Raw genomic sequence first — 22,707 nt, 5'->3', positions numbered from 1 at the left:
AGTTAATCTTATATCCTGAAATAGACTCAAATGAATTGATACATTGTATCAAGTGGGGTACGGAGGTGATTGGGTTTGATAAAAACAGAAGGACATCATCTGCATACAGTTGTATGCCCTCGATCCCACTTCCGGAGCAGTTATGTGGACGTTCTGACGAATGGCCTCTGCCAGCGGCTCTATCATCAACGTAAACAACAATGGCGAGAGGGGGCAGCCTTGCCAACTACCCCTACCAATCGTAAAATTCCCAGACTTCACCCAGTTGGTGATGACTGCAGCCAGAGGGTGGCGATATAAAACCTCCACGCACCTAGCAAAGACCCCACCCAACCCAAACTGTTCTAAGACATAAAAAAGATACGGCCATTCCACCCCATCAAATGCTTTCTCTGCATCTAAAGGAAATCATCAACCCCCGAATCGATTGTTGCTGACAAACTTGGACCATATTCAGCAACCTTCTAATATTATTAGAGGACCTACGGCCCCTTATAAAGCCTGTCTGGCCTTCTTTAACAATATGTGGCAACACTTTTTCCAATCTCAGCGCCAGGATCTTGGACAGAATCTTGAAATCTGAATTTAATAGCGAGGTGGGTCTGTATGAACCTTCCCCTTCTTAAGAATTAAGGGAATATTAGCTTCTCTCAAAGATGGTGGTAGGCATTCATGCATATAGGAGTGATTGTACATCTCTGATATCGGCCCTGACTGAATCCCTATAAACTCCTTATAAAACTCACCCGGAAGACCATCAGGGTCAGGTGCTTTTCCACTCTGAAGTTGCCTAGCTGCCTCCTGTATTTCCTGAACTGTCAAGGGGACATTAAGGAGAGAGGTCTGTTCCAAGGTTACCCCTGGGAGGTCCAGCTTCTTAAAAAAGGTTTCCATTTTAGCCCTCCTGTCTTCGCAACCTTCAGACCGATACAATTCAGAGTAAAAGCTCTGAAAAGCCTCATTAATCTTTTTAGCATTGTATGTAAGGACCCCGGCGCTGTCTCTGATTGCAATAATGGATTGGGGAGCATGCTTTTTCCTAGTCAGGTATGCTAAATACTTCCCTGGCCTATCCCCATCTTCGAACAGCCTCTGTCTAGCAAAAGCAAGGTCTTTCTTTGTTTTGTGTCAGTATTGAATTCAAGGCAGCCCGAAGGGCCATGATCCACTGTAGCGTAGTCACCGAAGGCCACGCAAAATGTGCTGCCTCTGCGGCTTTCAACGCATCTCAAGTAGACGCTGCTGTTCCTCCTTCTGTCGTTTCCGGCTAGCCGAATAGGAAATAGCTAATCCCCTCGCAAACGCCTTAGCAGTCTCCCATAGCATGGACGGACTACTAGCCATGCCTGAGTTGATAGTCAAGAATTCCTGAAACTCCTTCAAAAAGTATTACACAAATTTGGAATCCTTAAGGAGAAAAAGGTCCAAACGCCAATGCCGCAAACCTAGCCCTTGACTCTTGGCCTTAATCTCCAAGTATACTGCCGCGTGATTAGAGATAGCTATATTCCCAATTTTACAACTCAAAATCGAATCCAGAAGGGCTGAAGGAGCAAGAGGTCAATCCTCGTGTGACATTTATGTGCGTTTGAAAAAAAAAAGGTGAAATCCACCAGCCCCAACTCCTCGCATAAGTCAACCACCTGCTTGGCCTGCAAAGAAATAGTTGGGGGCCCACAAGGCATCCTGTGCATTGTCGGATTCAAAAGACAATTAAAATCCCCCCCTATAATAACGTGCCATGTTCCAAAAACACTCACTCAACTTAGAGAAAGCACTAATCAAAAATTTTAGGGGATGCACCAGAGGACAGTAGACGTTTTTAATTCCATATTCCTCCACATGTATCAGGGCTTTAAGCATCAAAAACCGCCCCTGCTCATCTTTCACCTTCTTTAATAAGGTGAACGGAAAATTTTTCTGGAGAAGTACCGCCACTCCCCTACTTTTAGTAGTAAAGGATGAAAAGAAGACCTACTCATAACCCCCCTGTTGTAATTTCAGGTGTTACCCCTCATCAAGATTGGTTTCCTGCAACAAAGCGATATCAACCCTTTCCCTCTTAAGGCTGGAAAGCACTTTTTTCCTTTTAACAGGCGAATGACTTCCCTTAATGTTCCAGGTGCACCATTTAATAAGACACTTAGCCATATCCCCTTTCAGACACCCTTGAACCCTTTGGAGGGAGAACCCTGCTTACAAAGCGCTGAGCATAAGTAAATAAAGACTCAGACTATATATACAAAAACAACTCTATTATAACTATAAACAACTATTACTACCAAACAACTACAAAGAAAATCAATATAGAACCTTGAATGGAAGACTCTTCCCCTTGCCCATAGGGGGAACTCACCCTACCCATCCCCTCCTTCACAGCTCCTTCAAACCTGGACTGTGCCTCAGCCTTAGGCCAGAAGAAAAAAAACAAGGAGATGATCCTTAAATCCACAGAAAAAAAGACAAAGTCAGGATGAGCACTCCACCCATCCCCGGCTTCATGACACCCCTATTGTGACGAAAAGAGAAGCAGAACAAACAAAAAAAAGGGGGAGAGACCACAAAGAACATTCAGAAAATCCAGTTATTAAAAAAAAGAACAACTTATTCCAAAAAGGAAATTATTAGGGAGAAAAGAAGAAATAAAAAAAAAAGGAAGGGAAAACATGGGGAAAAATAGAAAAGAGTACAAACATTAACCATATTCTTCACGCCAATCCATCTATTTTAAAGTGTCCACAAAGTTTTTAGCTTTATCCGCTGAGTCAAATGTATAAACTGAGTCATCGTGGCTGAAACGGAGCACTGTAGGGTACCTCATGGAGTACTGGATGCCCAGGTTCCTCAGCCTCTTTTTAACTTCATCGAAGGATTTCCTCTTTGGAATTACAGCTGCTGAAAAATCCTGGAAAAACATGATTTTTGACCCCTTGTACAGAAGTGCCTGCGGACCTTTTCCCAGGGATCTGGATGCTTCTGTGACTTTTTGCTTGTCCTTATATGAGTGGAAGTGCACTAGGACTGAGCGGGGGCGCTGCACTGGCCCTGACCTGTGCACTATACCCCAATACACCCTTTCAATCTGCAGCCTCGATGTGAAGGCAGAAGCTGACTGGCTGCTCACCGTCCTCACCTTTAGGGAGCCCGACAATTTGAAAATTTATCCTCCGACCTCAATTTTCGTTGATATGGTCTCACAAGGCTCGCCCCTCTCGCTCCAGCACCTGGATCCGACTGGATGAGGACTCCACTGCAGCTTCCGAGGACTAAGTTCGACCCCCTCCACCTCCTCCACCTTCTCGCTTAGGCCCTGGATCTCCTGCTCGTGCTTCTGCAGCATGGATGCAATAGGTTGAACCTGGACGCAAATCTCCCCACGGATTTCCTCAATCGCAGCCGCGACTTTCAAGGTAAGTCTCTCCATCGCCGCAGCCATTTCCTGTGAGTCTGTCAGGTCCCCGGGGGGTTCAGCAGAGGCTGCTGCTGCTGCAGTCTCTGGTGTGTTGTAGGTGCTGCAAGGGAGTGTCCTCCCTGCTGCTGTTTGCTTGCTCCTTTTCCATTTAGCATCCTTCCCACTCCCAAATATTAATAAATGTGTGTTCTGTAAGGTTGTAAACTAACATTTCCACCACATAAGTTGGCCAGGGATGGCAAAAAACACCGGTATGCCTTGGCTGTTAGGCAGAGCTGTCCACAACAGTTCTACAGAATTGCCGCCACCTTGCCAAGTCGCCCATATACTTTAGTGAGGACTATTCCCCTAGACCGTGTATGAAATGAGCTGCCAGAGGAAATGGTAGCGACTGGTACAATTGCAACATTTAGGAGGCATTTGGATGGGTATATGAATAGGAAGGGTTTGGAGGAATATGGGCCAGGTGCTGGCAGGTTGGACTAGATTGAGTTGGGATATCTGGTTGGCATGAACAAATTGGACTAAAGGGTCTGTTTCCATGCTGTATATCTCAATGACTCTGACATGGCTGCTCACTTCCTTCACGTTCAGTGTATTTGTCAAATAAGCTGCTGGCAGATGCTGCAGGAGAGAGATGAATGTAGCATCTGTGATACAGCAAAAATGTTCACACACAACCACCCCACACACCCCAACCTGGACTGAGGACTGCTAAGTAGTGAGACAAGCTTCCCCATCATGTGACTTTGCTATGTGGCAAGGCAAGACAATGTTGTGGATATGCTAAGTGAATGAAAGCTAAGATTGTAGTCAAGCAGCCCTGAAATGCAGCCTCATACAGACCATTAGCTGGGTCTGTTCACCAAGCAAAGCCAAAAACAAAGTAAAATGATTAGTTAACACTGAATTGTGCTCTGGGCTGCCCTTTGGTCGTGGGCACCAGTAGAGGCCAATTGGAGCAAATGGCAAGCTGAATCTTCCAGGTACATGCTCCTTTTCCATGTTGAGTTTTCCGAATATCTAGCTTATTTGGTGACTTTGGCAAGATAGGATGTTGAAGTCATGACATTGCCAAATGAGAGTCTCACCGAAAAGCATATAAGAGCGCGAGTTGCTCCCAAAGTCAAGATAGGCCTCGCTGGTCTTTTCATCCAATTCTGCTACACATCTTGCCATAGCCCACATCACGGAGACCTCTACAAGACTCTGCCCTGTATGTCCACTTTCACATTAGGTGCCCCCTCTCAGGCAGTCACAAATTGCATTTGCTAGAGCTTTTGATATTGTACTCAAAGATTAACTTTTTCATATTTTACAGAGAAGTTGTAGCAACAACTTAAGATACTGGCAGCTAAATGAGAGCACAGTTTCACAGTATAATTTAAGAATTGATAATAAGCGCATTTATAGAACTACAGATACCACTGCGTTACCTTTAATTCTTGCCTACCCAGTCTCCAACAATTGAACCATTAAATTGCCACAGATCCCGCTCCTATCAAACCAAACACTCCAGTAAAAAGTAGATTGTATCCAACCAGTTCAAAGAGACAGAAATGGCAAAATGCCACATGCGGTTGCTCTAAAAGATAAAACAAGTGAAGTTCTGAACAATAACATTTATGACACTACTAAAAAAAATTCACAAAAAAGGTGCAGCACATATTTAAAGGAGCACTATGAATTCATTATCCCATTGGCAATGAATATGCAATTTTGTGGTTCTAAGATGAGTCACGTACAAGAGAAGAAAAAAAGATTAGTTCCAGATCTTGAATCTTGCAATCTTGCCAGGACTGTTTTGTCAGTTGTAGGTGGGAAAAGAATAACGTACTTTAAGTATTATGATATTAATCATTTTCAATAATTAGTAGTAGAAAGGTTTCACAGTATGTTTAAAATACTGCCCCAGGTTATCTGCCAATTTCCTGCTAGCATTGTGCTAAATCAGTTTAAACTTGCTCTTTTGAACAGGAAACAAACACAGCCATATGAGGCTGGCAGTGTTCCTTATTTATGAGGAATAGGGTCTGAGGACATAGAACAGATTACTAACTTCAGATAGGTAGTTTGCCTCTGCACATAGATCTTTTTAAATGAGGAAACATTGCACGACTGGAGTCAGGTTTAATGGTAGCCTGTGCTCTGTATAAGTGAATATTGTCACGTTTCATTGAGAGTTTAAAAATATAAAATGTAGTAGTTCTGGAGCAACCAAAGTACATTACAGAGTGATAAATACTTCAAACATTGTCAAACAATTTCCGCAATCACAGAGTTACCTTTTATTATGATGCTCGGTAGTTTCAGTCAAAAGGTTGACTTTGTACATTAGAAATATTTCAATCCAGGAAGCCAATGCCTGGCTCTAAACCCTGTGCTGAATGTCAATAATGCAAGGTGACTAACTCTTGTCAGATACCCAAGACTGTTTCACAATTCAGCCTTTTGGCCGACATCTCAGTTAAGGCCTCTCCAGAATGTAATTTATCCCAGTCTTTTTTGCTGAATTCTTTTTATCTGAGCAAGCATTGGCTGTGACAGGTTGGTGACCTGGGCTGTCCAGTGGGTCTTGGGGGCATTGGGAAGAGATGGAAGGTTTTTTGGAATTGGGTAGATGAAAAACAGGGATTGGGAAGAGCAGGAATAGGAAATAGGATTGGGAAGGGACTGCCGCCCTGGCACCCTCAAAGAAATTCTCCCCCAACTGCCCACTTTAGGTAAATCCACTGGGCTTCTCATAACTCTCCCACTATATGTAAGTGGGTGTCAATAGGAAAAGAGAGAGTGGACATGCTTTTTGTGCCTGCTCCTTCTTGTAAAATTTTAGACAGATTTGAGGCAAACAATGGAAAGGCTACGACTGAATTTTACAAGACCCCATCAAATCCACCAGTCGGGGAGCGTAAAACCAAACCATGAGGTACTTGATTTATTTAGTTCAAACAATGGCAACTTTGTGACACTGCACAAGTGCCCCACTGTCACCAACCATTTCTCTCCATACTTTACATCTGTAGTCATCATAAATAATCAATGGATCCTCACAGCTTTGAACTAATATGCCCAGACTCTTCAGTCTGCTCATTCTCCTTTGAAAATGTGAATATTTCCCCTCTCCAGCATAATTAAAGCACTTTAACAGGTTTCAGAACAAGAAGAGCCTGCCAAAAGCTAAAGGAAAACAACATTTCATTTTATACTTAAGCATCCTATAAGCCTTAGGACTCAGCATTGAGCTGAAAAACTTTTACACCATGAACTCTTTCCTAAATTTTGATTATCCTCATTGTCCCAATGTCTTGTTTGCATGGGTTTGATCTCAGGAGAGCTAACCTTTCCACTATCCATACCTACCATTAACACTTACTGTTCATCTATACATCTTTACTACCTTTGCTTTCTGTTTTGGGGCATTTTTAAAACATCTTCCACTTGCTCCTCTCCCTCTCCCTCTCCCTCCCCCCCCCACCACCCTTTATCAATAGCATGAAAGCTATCATTTTTTCAACCTCATTCAATTCCAAAGTCATATCCGACTCCAAACGTTCACGGTTTCTCTGTCCACTTGAGTTCCTCCAGTATTTTGCTTTTCTTAATAACAATGTAATTGGAACCCTAAGAATTTGCCAGCCCACCCCTTCTGAAAATGATAAAGTCTGAGGCATGAGAAAATTGACCAATACCTGAGGAACACTGTTCTTGCACACAAACTCAGGCCCAGCACCAATTGAAAAATCCAGAGCCACATCTGTTATGATGTTTTTAGTGGTCAAACATATAATGTTAATAATGTTTCACTTACCCACACTGACAGCATGGCATTGATGTAAATCAGACACCTTGGGGCATGAATAAAATTCAGTACCATACCTGGTGGTGGCGGGGGGGGGAGGGGGAGAGAACCAAGTTTTCAAAGAACTGAAGAAAGGCAGTCAGATTACGGAGATTTCAAATTCTCAAAGTTCGTCAAACTAATTATCTTCGTTTGGACAATTGTTACTGAATTACACACAGGCATATTTGTGAAGAGTACGCACCAAAATATCTGCTTTGGAAATATTTCCCCTTTCTCCATGTAGCTTCTTGCTCAACATGGACCCTTTTTTCAGTTGGCATTTTACAATGCAGTGCCAATTGAATCAGACTGTGCTAGCCGAGCCAGATAATTGGATGATCCACAACAAGACAACGGAATCAAAGGCAGCAGCGGCGGATGCACATCTCCTGGTGACTGAAGGCATCGGTCGTGGCCTCCCAGCATTCGGGGCTGGCAGTGGCAAAAATCCTCCAGTACTTGGAGGTAGCAGCAGACTTCAAGATGGCAGGTTCTGTCAACAGTTGAAGCTTTTCACTGTATTTCATTGTATTTTTCACTGTAAATTGCAAGAGACAATAAATCATTCAAATTCAAATTAATGACTATCAATTAATGTGCAAGCTAGAAGCTATATGAAATAAAATTACAAATTTAGATATGCCACCCCATTTTGCATCTCAGCAATTGAGAGAAAAAAATCTGAAAAAAATCTGAAACTAAGAAAGCTTGTTTTTAAAAACAAAATTAACATATTTTCTAATCAATCTGATGTTGTTATATGTCTGGACCAGCTGCGTTTTGAACCTGGATGTTCTGGTCCAGGGATAAGGACACTACCACTGCATCATTAGAGGGCCCCTTAAGAAACATTTAACGTGGTGGTAAACATGACAGCCAGGCCCACTTAATTGAGGGGGTGACCCTGTTTCAATGTCCTGCCAATTAAGTCGGAGGGGGTTGAGCTGGGATTCCTGGCCTCTGCTTGCCTACCTCTTCTCAGGTAGGTTCCTTATTGAGCCACTTGACACTTATTATCCTCAAGCCCAGCACAATGTAATAGTGGTTTAAATTGGAAGATACAGCATTCATGCTTCCTCAGAAGCCCTGCAAACAATCCTTGTTGGCTTTGCCAAGGACTTAGAGTCCTTGATGTTCAGGCAAACTGTGGCATTATTGGACACAAGAGCTTCTGAAAGCCAATCCACCTCCTCACACTTCTGACTCACTTCCCTCCCCCATTCCTCATCATGACCCTCAACCCACAAAAGTCATCGGTATTTGCTCACCTTTGGTGTAGGATCCCTCTATGATCCTGGGTCAAATTGAGCAGGTCCTTGCTATAGAAGAACTGGCTGATAGCATTGTTGAAGACTCCTTCCATCAGTTTGCTGGATTGAGTGGAGACTAATAAACTGGTAATTGGCAGGATTGGATTTGTCCTTTTCATGAACAGGCCATATCTGGAAAAATGTTCTACGTTGTCACATAAATGCCATTGCTGTAGCTATACTAGAATTATTTTTAGCTCAGGCAAAACAAGCCTCCTGTCCTACAGTCAGCACGTTATCAGCCCCATATCTTTTGCTATGCCCAGTGCTGTTCCTGGATACGGCTGGACTGAATTAAATTGACTGAAAGCTGATATCTGTGAAGCTGAGGAGCTTAGAAGGAGGCAGAGATAGATTGTCCATTTGGCACATGAGGCTGGAGTTGGTGGTAGTGTCATACAGCATGGAAGGTATTTTCAGTTTGAAAAGACGCTTCATTTTCATAAGGGCTGCATAGTGGTTACTCCTACCAATACATCACAGAAAAATGCATCTTCATTAGATAAAGTTTGTTAGAAAGGAGGTCATGTAGGTTATCTTCCTTAAGCTTGTTCGCCCATCACCTGATACTCCCTAATATATCTCAGCTGTCAGTCAGCTTTGTTCAACAGCAATGTTAGCGATTTGTCAAATATTTGATTTAGAGATGAAAAAGCTTCATCTTGCAGCTCTGAATGGCTTTGGTTTTTGGCATGATCTTTAAGTGCCTAAAAATGGTTATAGACTCTGCACTTGGTGAATAAGTCAGGTAATGGTTAACGCAGAGTGATGCATGTAGATAGGACCAACATAATGCATCTGACATTTACAGAGAAAAGTTTGAAAATAATTTAAGATATCATGGTGCATGGACTAGTCGAGTCTCATGGCTGTCTGATGGGAACCATAACCAAAGCAATTGATATTGGTTATGCAGCAGAATCTTCATCACAAAGAACAAAATTCTGTCCTTATACAGTTCCCAGATAGATTACATCGACTATCCTACTGCACTGAGTTTTGACCCAGATGACAGATGATAGAGTTTTTGCCAGAGGTATAAATGAGTTGCAACACCAACTCCTAACTTAATTGTTCAGATAGAATTAAAGTAATGGTTATATTCATTTCAGAGACATGCAGGGTTATGGGACAGAGATTTAACAGTGAAAGGACTATATTATTTATCTATTATGTTACTTTAGTTTGGACTTGTGTAGTTTAAATGCATGACCCAGTCTTCCCAAGAGTAAGGAAGGATAAAGGTTGGTTTCTTTTTCGGAAAATATAGAGTGTCTGCAAATGTCTTGTTAGAATGTCTAGTGTGCACGCTGACTAATGATTTATCTCCAAAACAACATGTTCCTTGGTTGGCTCCAGAATGCAATTTTCTTAAGGGGAAAAAATCCAAACTGTCCAGATTACGCTACAAATTTCTCCTTCAGGCAACTTTTGCTAATTTGATTCATCCATTCTACAAAATTGAAATTGCCATGATTATTACAGTAATTTTTTTAAAAAACAAGTCTCCTTTATTATTTCACTTCTATTCAGTACTAGCCTATCAGCTATTATGGGGCCTATAAGCTACCCCCTCCTGGTGACTGGTTTCCTTTACAATTTCTTATCTCTGTCCAAACTGATTGGACACCTTGATTCTCTAGACCAAGATCATTCTCACAACTATACTGATCTCATTTCTTACTGAGGAAGTTACCTTTTCCTTTCTTCTTATCCTTCCCAAATGACAAATAACCTTAAAATCTCCAGGTCCTAGTCTTGTAAACACATGTCATGGCAGTATCAATTATTTCTATTCATGCGGTCATTTATTGTATTAAAAATGCTCAAATATTAAAAAGGAAATATTAATTCTACCTTATAATTTTCGCTACTCAGACCTTATTTGCTGTTGCATCCTTACGCATGTATGCTCCTTGGCTTCTTGTCACCTTCTGGTTATCATTACCTATAATTCTACACCATTGCCTCGGCCTGTCACTTCCCACACCCTCATGTGAGCATTTTCTCCTTTTCCTCTCCTTTTGCAGCCTAACACCATACGTTTGCTTTTACCTAATTTCCCTGAATGAATGTTAGATAAAACTGCTTGAAAAACAATTATCTTTCATCAATTGCTGTTTGCAGAAGCCAGTTCCAAATTTCTACCATCCTCTGCATAGATTAAAATATGGAAATAATCAAAATTTCTAATGGACTGCTGGCCTTCATATTCAAAACAAGGGAGTACAAGGAAGTAGCCATCTTGCTTCTGATATAACAAGCTGTAGCTGTAGCTGCTGAGTGTGCAAATTATTTACCAGAATGATACCTGGATTGCAAGAGTTAAATTATGAGCAGCGATTACACAAATTAGGTTTGTATTCCTAAAAGTGTCTGAAGGGGTGACTGCAGCAAAAACATCAAGGCCTTGTAAGGAAAATGGAGAGAAACTATTCTGTTTCTACTGATTGGAAAGCCTCACTATGGCACTGTCTAAAAAGTCCAAGTCAGATATTTTAGGAGTAATGTTAAGAAAAACAGAGGTAGTGGTAGGAATATATTAGGAAGTGGAATACAAATGGTAGTCATTAGGAACTTGCATGAAATGCTCTTTACACATGGGATCTCTATTGTGATTGCATTAGATATTGGGCCTCAGATTTGAACATGGAGCTAACTTACCAAGATATCAACTGTTGAATGGCATATTGCCCATACAGCTGAGGGAGTTGTATGGTAGAACTACAGTAATCTTGTCTCATTGTTAAATATCAGTGGATGATTGTTGAACAGAAAAACCCAGTGAGAAAGGTCTTAATGGTAATGGTTCAAAGATCAACTAAGGTTGATCCAAGGTCAACAGTCCTCAAGCCAAAAAAAATGATCAATTCTCCAATTCCACGAGTACACATGTTGGAAAAAGTGAAACCTTCAGACCACCTGACTTTGAGAAGTCAGATACTTGATGTGTCAGGGAGGATCAGAGTAATGATAAATGTAATGCTTTTACAGTGATGGTGTCTTAGGTGGAGAATCAGGCACTTCGTTTGAGATCCCAACCGGGTGAGATGCATCATCCTTGGCTCCTGACAAGTGTTCCCTGAACTCCAAGTTTGCTCTCATGCCAATCTTCATACCAACACATTGACCTTGGAAGCCCATGCACCAAAAGACAAAAAAAAAAGTGAGGTATTGCTCCTGACAATCTCTGAAATAGGTATGAGCTAGGTTGGCTAGTTAAATGTAATTATCATGCAATAAACTGCCTTTTGTTGTTAGACAAGCACCTCTTAAGACTAATGAGTAGTTTATCCTTGACCTTTAACTAAATAGGCTCTTAGTTCCAGTATGGAAAAGAAGGATTGATAGTGGCACTCTATCCCAACCATTAAGCTGGAGTGGTTAGTACCAGAACATTTCTAACAACTGAAACCACAGCCCTTCAATCAGATATTAAATCCTTCTGCCTTCTTGATTTTTAGGCAACATTTCTCCAAAAATTAGAAGCAGTTAACTTCAAGTTGGTATTGGTTCTTTCAATCCATTGTGGTGCTGAACACATTAACACTGTTGTGCAAGTCATTCCCAATGCATACTTAAGACTAACATTTGTTGAAACACCACAGATGAATTAGAATAGCTGTCAGTCATTATGGTAGCCTGCTTCTGGTAGATGTACATACTAACACCATCCTGGACTCGAATGTTGCATGGCCTACTCCTGTAGCATGCAGAGTTGCACGGAGTCACCTGAAGCACTAGACTAGAAATGCTGTAAGTCAATTCCATGTCCATGTTTATTAATAAAAATGCCAAATTACGACAAATACACCTATATCTTTAGCCAATTTATATTACTTGTCTGGAATTAGGACTAATAAATGTCAATACTTCCTCAATTTTATTAAAGATAAACAAGTAATTGTAGGACACCAGTTTCTGATTAATTGTAGACAGTACAAATAAAACAGTTGCAATACATTGCTGAATTTTAAAGTCAGCATTAGTATAAAAGTAAACACTTCTAGTAAAGACAAATATACAAAATCTAAGAGTAGCCAAAACAGCTGTACCTATTATCTATCCCTTTGACAGACACAAAGACTAATACAAAGAAAATGACTGGTTAACAATGCATGTCTAAAATATTCAAGACGGCATCATATTTTACAATGCTATTTAACAGCATAATTGTACACTTGAATCAACTCACCTTTTAATCCAGACCTCATTTGTAGAATGTTCATGGTCTTTTCAAATGGCTTCAATTGCAAATGCTAAAGGAATAAATCTAAAATAAAGTGCTATTTTATAACTTCTCCAAAAAAAAACAAACATGGCACACTGCAGAAATAGTCAAGCTTTTTGAATGAAGGCATTTGTATAAAATATAGGGCATCGGCTAATCAAATAATAATAAACCAATTATATTTAATTCTATTTATTTCTCCAATACATATGATATAAGGAAGTCTGAATTAATTGTTCATGCTATTCCACATTAAAAAGCATCATCATGTGGGCATGACATGATTCAGTTTAAGAATTACTTTTGGAACAAAGTCATACAGACAAAGGAAGTCTGAAGTATGACCCTTGTCTGAATTTTAAATTAAGCACTAAAAAATTGCCCTAACCAAGCAACGGGAAGGTAAATAACCAAATTCCTGTTTTTACTTAGTTCTAGGTGATCCAGCAAAAAAGAAATGCATATGTAGAAGTTGAAATACAATTAATTAACACATTTAATTTTTTGAACAAAATGCACAATTTAGCTGCAGAAAACGATACAAGTGAGCACAATTTAATGCTTCAGGAAAACACAAACTTTAAAAACCACTTTAACAATGGCTTTCTTTACTCAGTAAATGCAAGTTGTTATCTGACAAAACTTTAACAAGGAATTGAGAAATAATAAAAAAAAAGTGTACAAAACTGAAATGATCACTTTGTACAAGACATTTTAACTCAACTAAGTTTATTTTTCAATGTATTTTAAACTAGGCAGTCATAACTAAAATTTAGATTAGGCTTCACAATAATTGACAGCTTAAAAGATGTTAAGACTTTACAAGCTGTTCAACAGAAGATTTCTGCTCAAAAAAGTGCTGCAGTGGCAATATGATCCACAATAGTGAATGATTTTGCACAACCCTCTCAAGTTTCCTCTTGGTATCACAAGTGAGCATTTTCAATTTCTGGTTTATCAAAGTTCTGTGGATAACTTATGTAATGCAAAGTTAATGAAGTGATTAAAATTAAAAATGTGTTTACTGTTGAAAAGTAGAATTAGTTTATAAAAATGCCTTTGAAAAAGGGAGAGATATGGATTGTATGCATATATACACACAACTCAGACATAAATATGTAGAGAGCTACATACTCCAGTTAAACAAGTTAATATCCATACTCTACATGTACTAAATTACCTTAAATTCAAAACTGCTTACACTATAACAAACCTCTCTCCTTAAAATACAACTTCATCAAATGTGGCAGAAATACCGAACAAAATAAGCTTTCAGTCACCATAAGCAGGACAGGTCAAAATAGAAATAAGTTCCTTCAAATGGGAATATTATAGATTATAAAATAATTAATTTCTTAAAAGATGGTGTTTAGATCAAAAGGAATGAGAATGAACATTGAGAGAAAGGATTTAAAAGTAATGCACATTCCTATCATTGATGTTTAACACTTTAGTTTTTGCATGCACATTGATAAAAGAGTCAACCTCACAATTTATACTGTGTAAAAATACAGTTTCGCATTTGACAAACAAATTATACAAAAAAAATAGAAACTTTTCTTTAATGTCTATTTTGCAAAGTTGCATATCAGTTGAGAGATGAACATTAAAACCAGGTGTACAAAGTTAAAAATCACACCACCAGGCTATAGTCCAACAGGTTTAATTGGAAGCACTAGCTTTCGGAGCGCTGCTCCTTCATCAGGTGGTTGTCAAGCACCTAATGAAGGAGCAGCACTCCAAAAGCTAGTGCTTCCAAATAAACCTGTTGGACTATGACCTGGTGTTGTGATTTTTAAACTTTGTACACCCCAGATCAACAATGGCACCTCCAAATCATAAAACCAGGTCAGTAGTGATGCTTCTGGTGTTGTGTGATGGAAGCTTGAAAGTCTCAATCAGGCACAAGTGCAAGTCTGTCATCCTGAAGGCTACAAGCAGATAATCGATTGGATTCTTCTAAATTCCTACCTGTGACACCAGCTGGACTACTTCCAATAAAAACACCACTAACATGCTCAAAGGATTTACTGAAATGGGTTGTAGCAGTGCTAGCCAGATGATTGTGGCTTCCTGGCTTAGGCAGAGATTGACTACTAGTCAGAGTCAGTCTTTTCATGGCCAAGAGTTCTAGATTCTCACTAACAGCTCTTCGAGATTGCTTACGAGCAGAATGTTCCCGACAAGTCTCATCCACCATTTCTTTATCTCTATAAGGTTTGCTGCTTGATGATTTTAATTGACTCTTCCCAGCAGATGTCTTATTGCTTGTGTTAGAAGCCTTGGAACAAAATCCTTCATCGACTTCAGAGATGTCCATAAGATCCTCCTGGGCTTGTAAATCAGTTAGTTCTGGAAAAAGAAGAAAAATAATGAAAAAGAAAATCCTAATTCATGGATCAACCTTCACCCATTTCAACTCTCCATCCTGGCAATTATAGTTCAAATTTTTAACCGATAGAAGGGATAGCTGGTTACAAATTTCCTCATCGTATTTTTTAAAAAAGTTGTCAATATATACATGCCATTTATACAATATTTATCTTTTAAAAACACTTGTTTCCTAAGAGACAACTTGAAAATGTGAAAGATTAAATGTAACTGTTGGAGGTACATAAAGATCAATAGTCAACTTACAAAGTGAACACTTATACTTTTATGCTCATTACCTCATTTTCTCAATTTTACCCTCACTTGCTTAGTGAGTACAGGACCGGCACTGGTTGAAAATCCATTTTACACTGCGTCTGGACATCAACTATGAAAAATGATTGCTGAAAATGAAAGGCCAACCTGAATAACATCCGCTAAAGGGGGTTAGCTTAAACCCATGGCCATTGACTAATTTATAGAAACTGGTGCACAAGACAATATGACACAGGTTACAAGGGAGAAGACAGTCTCTCAATTTTCCTTATTAGCTTCCCTATTCTCCAGAAAGGAGATTGAGCAGGCAAACTATTCCCTCCTGGGTATCAGAAACAAAGTTCTAAATATCAGTAATTCCAGAGGATATTGTTACTGCTTGCTCATTCTCACAGGAGAAGCCACCAAAAGGCTGGCTTGTCAGCATACTACAGTGATAGCACAGACGAGATACAAATCTGACGTTGCCCACAGTAAAATTTTTTTAAAAATCATCACAAGAATACATCAACTAACATTAGATTTGTACCAAAACATCCTGTCTCTTCAAATCAGATGAACTTCAGTAAAAAATTAAATTGCAAAAAAAGTTAACCTTGTACACAAAAGCATTCATTAACATTACATGCTACACCTAGAAAGTAGTTTTATTTAGCTGGATTAGCACAGCATAGCACTGTGAGCCAGCTACACTGGCATTTGAGTAACTGAAGAGCAGCCTCAGTTGTATATGGACAATTTGCTCTCCAACTCAAGATTAATGGCAATCACCTCATTGCAGGCTGCATTAAAAACTGCTGAAATCAAACTTTAAAAAGATAATTCCACACAATTGCTTTTCATATCTCATTTCCAACAAATGAATGAATGAATTCTGAAGCAATCTCCTCTGAAATTTCTCTTAAATCACACAGGGCTATGCCTGGGAAACAGGAAAGCAGGGAGTGGTACTGCATGTTAATATTTTTCTCTGTATGGTCTCACTTCCTTTAGCACAGAGAAAAGGTTGAGACAAGTACACAAATCCACGATGAGCTGAAACAGGCAGGATTGCAGCTTCCTCGTCTTGCAGGCTCAAAAAGGGCTTTTGTGAGCACTGCTATTCTAGACTCTAGTAAAACAGAACTACATCAGGGATTCCTTTCAAACACAGCTCACTGGCATCTCAACTCTGAGCTGACCAACCAAGGGACAGGAAAAATGTTCCCTTGTAACAGAGAGGATGCAAAAAGAGGAAATAAGACAACCATTAAAGCATGCAGTGCATGACTGTTCTAGTTTATGTTTAATTTATAGCAAAAACAAACTTTTCAGCAGCATACGCAAGTGCTAAAGAATTACTGTTTTGCTGAATAAAGCAAAATTGTAGGGAAGCACTGAGTGCAGAAAACTTTAAAGCACATTTTAAAGTGTTCAGTAGTAGCATATGGAAGACAAAATGTATTTGCACTTGAAATGACAAACAACGTTCAATTTTACTTTGCCTTCCCAAATTAGTTTTTAGTGCCACACATAACCAGGATCAATACCTTTACCCAGAAGAAAACAAAAAAAGAAAAGGTTTGCAATGCAATCATCTAAATTGAACGATGATAAAATAAACCTAAGTGACCAGATGAAAATTTAGGGGAAACTTTAAAAAAATTATGGAACTGGAGATCATGAGAATCATTACCTTGGCACTCCTTTTTCTACTAAGAGTGTACTATAACTTCTTAATAGAGACAGAACAATGTGGAATGTTGCCAAAGGTAAGATTTTAGCCAACAAAACAAAATTGGCAGGTACTATCAGGCCAGCTTGGCTTAATTGACAGTACTACCTTATCTTCAAGTTCAGATGTGTTGTGGTTTAAATCAATTCAAGAGTTGATATTTCACCACTACAGTAGCATGGATAGAAACGGAGTTTACATATAAAAGGCAAATTTGATGACTACTCAACTCCAAAAGACTGATCAATATTATTTATAATTTTTAATTCAATGACTTTCTCAAAAATATATCACAAATGACGGAGGAGCTTAACTAAATATTTTTAAACTATAGGCATCCAATAGAATCATATGGTACACAAGAGGCCCTTCAGCCTAGTTACCCACCTCAACTATTCGCCCAGGCATGCATTTTAGATTCCTACCATATTTTTGGTGAAAAAACAATTCTCCAATGCCCTTTAAATCTCCTGCCTTTCACATTAAAGTGTGCCCCTTGCTATTGGCCCTTCAACTAAGGAGAACAGCTGCTTTCTATTCATCCTGTCAATACCCCTCAATTTTATATATTTCTATCAGATCCCCCCCTTCCCCCAACCTTCTCTGCTCCTGACTTATCCAGCCTGTCTTCATAACAAATGCTAGATCCTGGTGAATCTTCTCTGCTCCCTTCCATTTCAAACATATCCTTCTTATAGTGTAGTGACCAGAACTGCACACGATACTCCAGTTGTGGCCTGCTCTAAGTTAGCTGCAACATAACCTCTCTGCTCTTATATTCTATGTCACTACCGATAAAGGCAAGCACCCTGCCACCTTTAGGGATCTGTGGACAAACACGCCAAGGCCCCTCTGTTCCTATGAGCTTTCTAGTGTTCTGCTATTAAAAGTACTCTCTTATCTTGTTACTTTTTCCAAAGTGCAACACTTCACATTGCAAAGTTAAATTCCCTCCACCCATTTGATCAGTTTATATCCTCCTATAAATTCACAGTCATCCACCCAGTCATTTGATTTCTACATTTCCAAATGTCAAATATAATCTAGAATACAGTGAACTAAAAACATTTTCATCAATATATAGTTGATAACAGAAGGAAAGACATTATAATTGAAGCGGTTTCTCTGGAATTCTAGAGAGACTTGATGCTGCATGTGAAAGTAATGTGTATTGGTCACTCCACTGACAGAATTCTGTGAACACTTCAACGAACAATTCTGTTCAATTATTTAAGTTAATGCTTGCATTACCATGGTCATAAATGTATTTTAAACATACATTTTATGAAAGGAGATATAAAGCTAAACTGTCTAGATATTTATTGTGCACATTTAGCTGGTGAGAACTACATTAGTTGTTACAAAACACCCCATTCAGAAGACTGCATTACTTTTCTGTGCATGGTTAGTTGTTATTTCCAGTTTTAGAATGCATGTGGATATTATTTCTAGTCTATAGGCAGACATTGATTTGTGAGCAATTCTATTCAAGAACTGTCAATATATTAATGAGGGTCAGTTACTCACTCAACATCCTTTAAACAGCTATTGTAATAATTAAAAATGAACATTTGCAGAATTGCTGTTAAGCAAAATTTCTGTTGGACAAGTTCTCAGTGCAATGTTTAGATACATGCAATCTTTGTTAATTGTTAGAACTGTGGATCATGCGTAGTTGGCATATTACTAAATATATTTTACATTTAGCATCAATTCAATTTAAAATTTTTCCTTTTTGGATCTCCAGAATATAGTAATATGCAGTTTTTGACTCCAACTCGCAGATACCTTTGGGTGCTAGCATAGAGCACTCAGCTAGTACTAGACTCTGCTAGAGGCATGTAATCCATCCTCCATCTTTTTCCTCAGAGATTTCTGTCTCTTGACTTCTTTGCCATCTGTTTTAGGATCTGAAGCTGGTTCTTGTATACCCTGATAATGCTGAACATCATTCTCTGTTTGTATTTTGCTTCTTTCCCCATTATCATGTTTATCTTCTTGCACATTTGTCACGTTAGAGTCTGATAAAGGAAGCTTGTGAGTTTCGACTGAGTCAGTATGGTTGGAAGATACATCTAGGATTGAAAATGACAAAAGTGTATAATGGCTGAACCACAAAAATGTAGATAAAAATACAAGACAAACAATTTTGGTGTTAGAGATCTCAGACTTATGAACATACATTATTTCTAAAAGCGAATGTCAGGGAAGTTGTACCTTCATATAGAGTAAATTTACACTCATCTCTCTTTCCTCCTACCGAGTACAGCCAAAAGCATTTTATATAGTCACAATGAGAAGTTGAAAGTTTTGATTACTTTGTAATACTTTGTTAAATAGTTGTAATATTTACTGTTGTTAAATAACAAATAAAAAAGGTAAAGACAAAGTAACATGTCACATGTGTTACAACCTGGCTGTACAGGAAATCGCCCTTCAGAACTAAGAGGAGGAGGAATTTCTTCAACCAGAGAGCGTTTAATGTTACAGCCTAGCCATAGCTGTCTAGAAAACCAAGATTTCCATCCTCAATTGAAGATATGAAGCAGAAATTATAAAAGTCATATTCCAATTTTCACATATTTTGTGAAAGCATAATTTCTTGATTTCTAAATTTGACACTTTAGGTTATAGCTGCTTGAACAGTTATAACCACTACTTGATTAGGCTGATTGTTTACTGCAATGAATATTAATGATTAGTCTTCAAAAGTACTTAAATAGCCTTTAATTCACTTTAGGTCATCTTGGGGTAATGAAAGGCACACAATGTAAAAATGCAAGCATTACTCTATTATTGAAACAAAAACAAGTATCTGTACCAGTGAACACACTAACATCATGAAGTTACATGTTTTTAGGTACACAGGAATGATTTTAAAACAAAATCAATCTGTTCAGACATGTTTGACACACCTGTGGAGCAGATCTTCAGGCTGAAAAGGTCGGAATGCTATTATTGTGCTCAAAGAATCCCTACAATGACATTTTTCCCTTTAAAAGGTCCACACTAAGTTGAAGCTCCTCATTCGTCAGTTTAATGATCGTACTTACCTGAGATGCAAAGTTTTTTTAAAAAGATTTTGATTGAAAAATTCTTTTGAATATTACAAATCCAAAACCAAACAATTCAAACCAATATTAAAAACAAACCCGCTAATTACATAAATAAAAACTAAGCTAAATAACAGAAATCTTAATAATGATAACAACCGTAACACAGCTGAGCAAAACAAAGCAATAGCCCTCGATCATCACAATTTAAGCTTATACAGATTCATATGTTCGTAGTTTCTCCTCTCTGGATACCAAATCCATTACACAGAATTACCAAGGCTATATAAAAGTTCTTATCAGTATAGCAGACAAATCTGTACCCAGGTAGTCCAAAAAAAGGGCTGCCACATCTAATCGAAATTCTCAGTTTTATGGTGCACCATAATCGTAAGAAAGTCCAAGGGGATGTGCTCAATGACTAGCTTACACCAGCCCCGGGGATTTTCTGACACCCACCCTAATAGAATGTTCTTTCCGAAACAAAAAGGGAGGATACTGAAAAGCCTTTTTTGTGTGCATTGAATGAAAGAGAATTAACAAAGCCAAGAGGAGGAGATATTGGATCCATCTCCACCTCTGTCCCCAAGGCCTTCTCTATTTCGCCTACCACAGTGTTCCAGTGTGCCCATAGTCTGTCTTTGTCTTTGGTCCTGCCACAATGAGTAAGTATGCCCATGCTTGCTTTACATTTAGGACACATTGGAAATGTTCCTGCTTTAAATTTATCGAGGCAGTCTGGAGCCAGATGGACTCTGGAGAATCTTTAATTGCAAGGCGTGGGTCCTGTTGCAAATTGAGACCCTTCTTGCATTTTCCCCAAATATCCTCCCACATTTCAGAAGAGATCTTAATGTCCAACTCCCTCTCCCATACCTTACAGAGCTATTCGGTCTCATCAGAGGGGCCCTCTCCCAACATATGATAAGCATTGCTAACAGATAATGTACCGTCAGCACACAACACCCCCCTTCTCCGTGTTGGACCTGCAAGAATCAGTTAGAAGTTGTAGTCTCTTTGTATGAAGTTTCTAATTTGAAAAAAAATGAAAGACATCCCTACTGGGCAATTCATATTTCCGAGCCAGCTGGTCAGAGGACATCAATATGTCCCTTTCGAATAAGGTCACCCAGGCAAGACACGCCCCCTAGCTGCTCATTGGGTTTAAACCCAGAGTCTATCATCCCTGGCTAAAAGCCAGGCGTGCCAACTATGGGTGACAAAAATGATGTTTTTGGCAATGCAGAGGAACCTCAATTATCTGAATACCAATTATCCAAAAATTGGATTATCTGAAGGCGATCTCAAGGTCGCGATAGAAACATTACATCAAAGACGCGTTTCCAACACTGATCGTGTCTTTTGTTTAGTGATTTAACATGCACGGTCTCTAAATGACTGATTGCCCACCCTCCCTCTCTCCCCACACTTTCCCTGGAGTTCTACAGAGGGGGGTACCCTAAACCCCTCCTTCCCCAGATAATCTCTCAACATTGCACTGCACAGGGCAAAGATGGAATCTGTCAAAAAAGTTGCGTGTGTGGCTGTGCGTGCGCGTGTGTGTTGTGTGCGCAGCATGCTCGTGTGTTATGTGGAGATTACCCCACAAAGGCAGCAGCAGTCTTGTTGTTGGCGTCCAGTTCAGCTGGCACGGAGAGGTGGGTGGGTGGAGTCTGAGTTGGACGGGGTAGGGGTGGGGAGTGGTGTTGAATGAGGTTGTGGTGGGAGGTGTTGCACGGGGGCAGGGGCGGTGTGGGACAGAGTTGGGGGCAGTGTTAGATGTGGGCAGAGAGGCGGTGTGGGACAGGGTTTGGGGCAGGGGCGGTGTTGGATGGTATGGAGGCAGGAGGTGTTGCATGGGGGTGGGGGGGTGTGTAGGACAGAGTTGGGGGCAGGGGTGGTGTTGGACGGAGTTGGGGTGGGGGGGCAGTGTGGTTGCACGGGGGCAGGGGCAGTGTGGGATGGTGCTGGGGCCGGGGGTTGTAGGACAGGGTTGGGGGTGGTGCTGGATGCGGGAGTGGTGTTGGACGCTGCTGGGGGAAGGGAGGTGGTGGCAGGGGGTGCTGTTGGATGGGGGGGGGGGGGGGGGGAAAGAGAGGGGAGGTTGTAGGGAGGGCTAGGGCCTCACACTGTGCTGCTGCAGTCTCCTGAACAGGGAGCAGACTTTAAAAACTCAGAGCCCCACAGGAAAGGCATTCAATCAATCAATCAATTAACTGAATAATCAATTATCCCAACGAAATAGTGCCCGCCCATCACAGTGCCTCCCCTCTACTCCTAGTATTGGAAGATGAAAAAATAAACGTGGTCATACCCATTCTGTTGCAGCTTCAAATGCTCTGCACAATCCAACTGTATTTTCTTGTAATAAAGACAACATCAACCCTCTCCCTTTTAAGGCTGGAGAGTACCTTCTTCCTCTTGACAGGCGAATGACTCCCCTTAATATTCCATGTGCACCACTGAAACATATCCTTAGCCATAACCTTCCACAGCACCA

The 22,707-nt window shown here is 39.9% G+C and overlaps 1 protein-coding gene across 4 annotated transcripts in view; it reads right to left on the bottom strand.

Annotated features, from left to right (window-relative positions):
• Positions 1-14,556: 14,556 nt before the first annotated feature.
• hycc1 (hyccin PI4KA lipid kinase complex subunit 1) overlaps positions 14,557-22,707 on the bottom strand; it is a 76,098-nt gene continuing 67,947 nt past the window's right edge. For 3 of the 4 annotated variants that reach the window (XM_043689756.2, XM_087987071.1, XM_087987072.1), the window contains one exon: positions 14,557-15,146. In XM_043689756.2, the coding sequence (XP_043545691.1) occupies positions 14,689-15,146 (458 nt within the window). In that variant the 3' untranslated portion in view covers positions 14,557-14,688. Of the gene's footprint in view, positions 15,147-18,942; positions 19,230-22,707 lie in introns of all 4 variants that reach the window. The other variant, XM_043689761.2, reaches the window with a different exon arrangement.

Source organism: Chiloscyllium plagiosum, unplaced genomic scaffold (genome assembly GCF_037043375.1).
Source record: "Chiloscyllium plagiosum isolate Xiang-an unplaced genomic scaffold, Cpla_swu_hap1 HiC_scaffold_5, whole genome shotgun sequence".
In the NCBI taxonomy this organism is placed as follows: Eukaryota; Metazoa; Chordata; class Chondrichthyes; order Orectolobiformes; family Hemiscylliidae; genus Chiloscyllium; species Chiloscyllium plagiosum.
The sequence above is the reverse complement of the archived record's forward strand: the minus strand, read 5'-3'. Positions and strand labels throughout refer to the sequence as shown.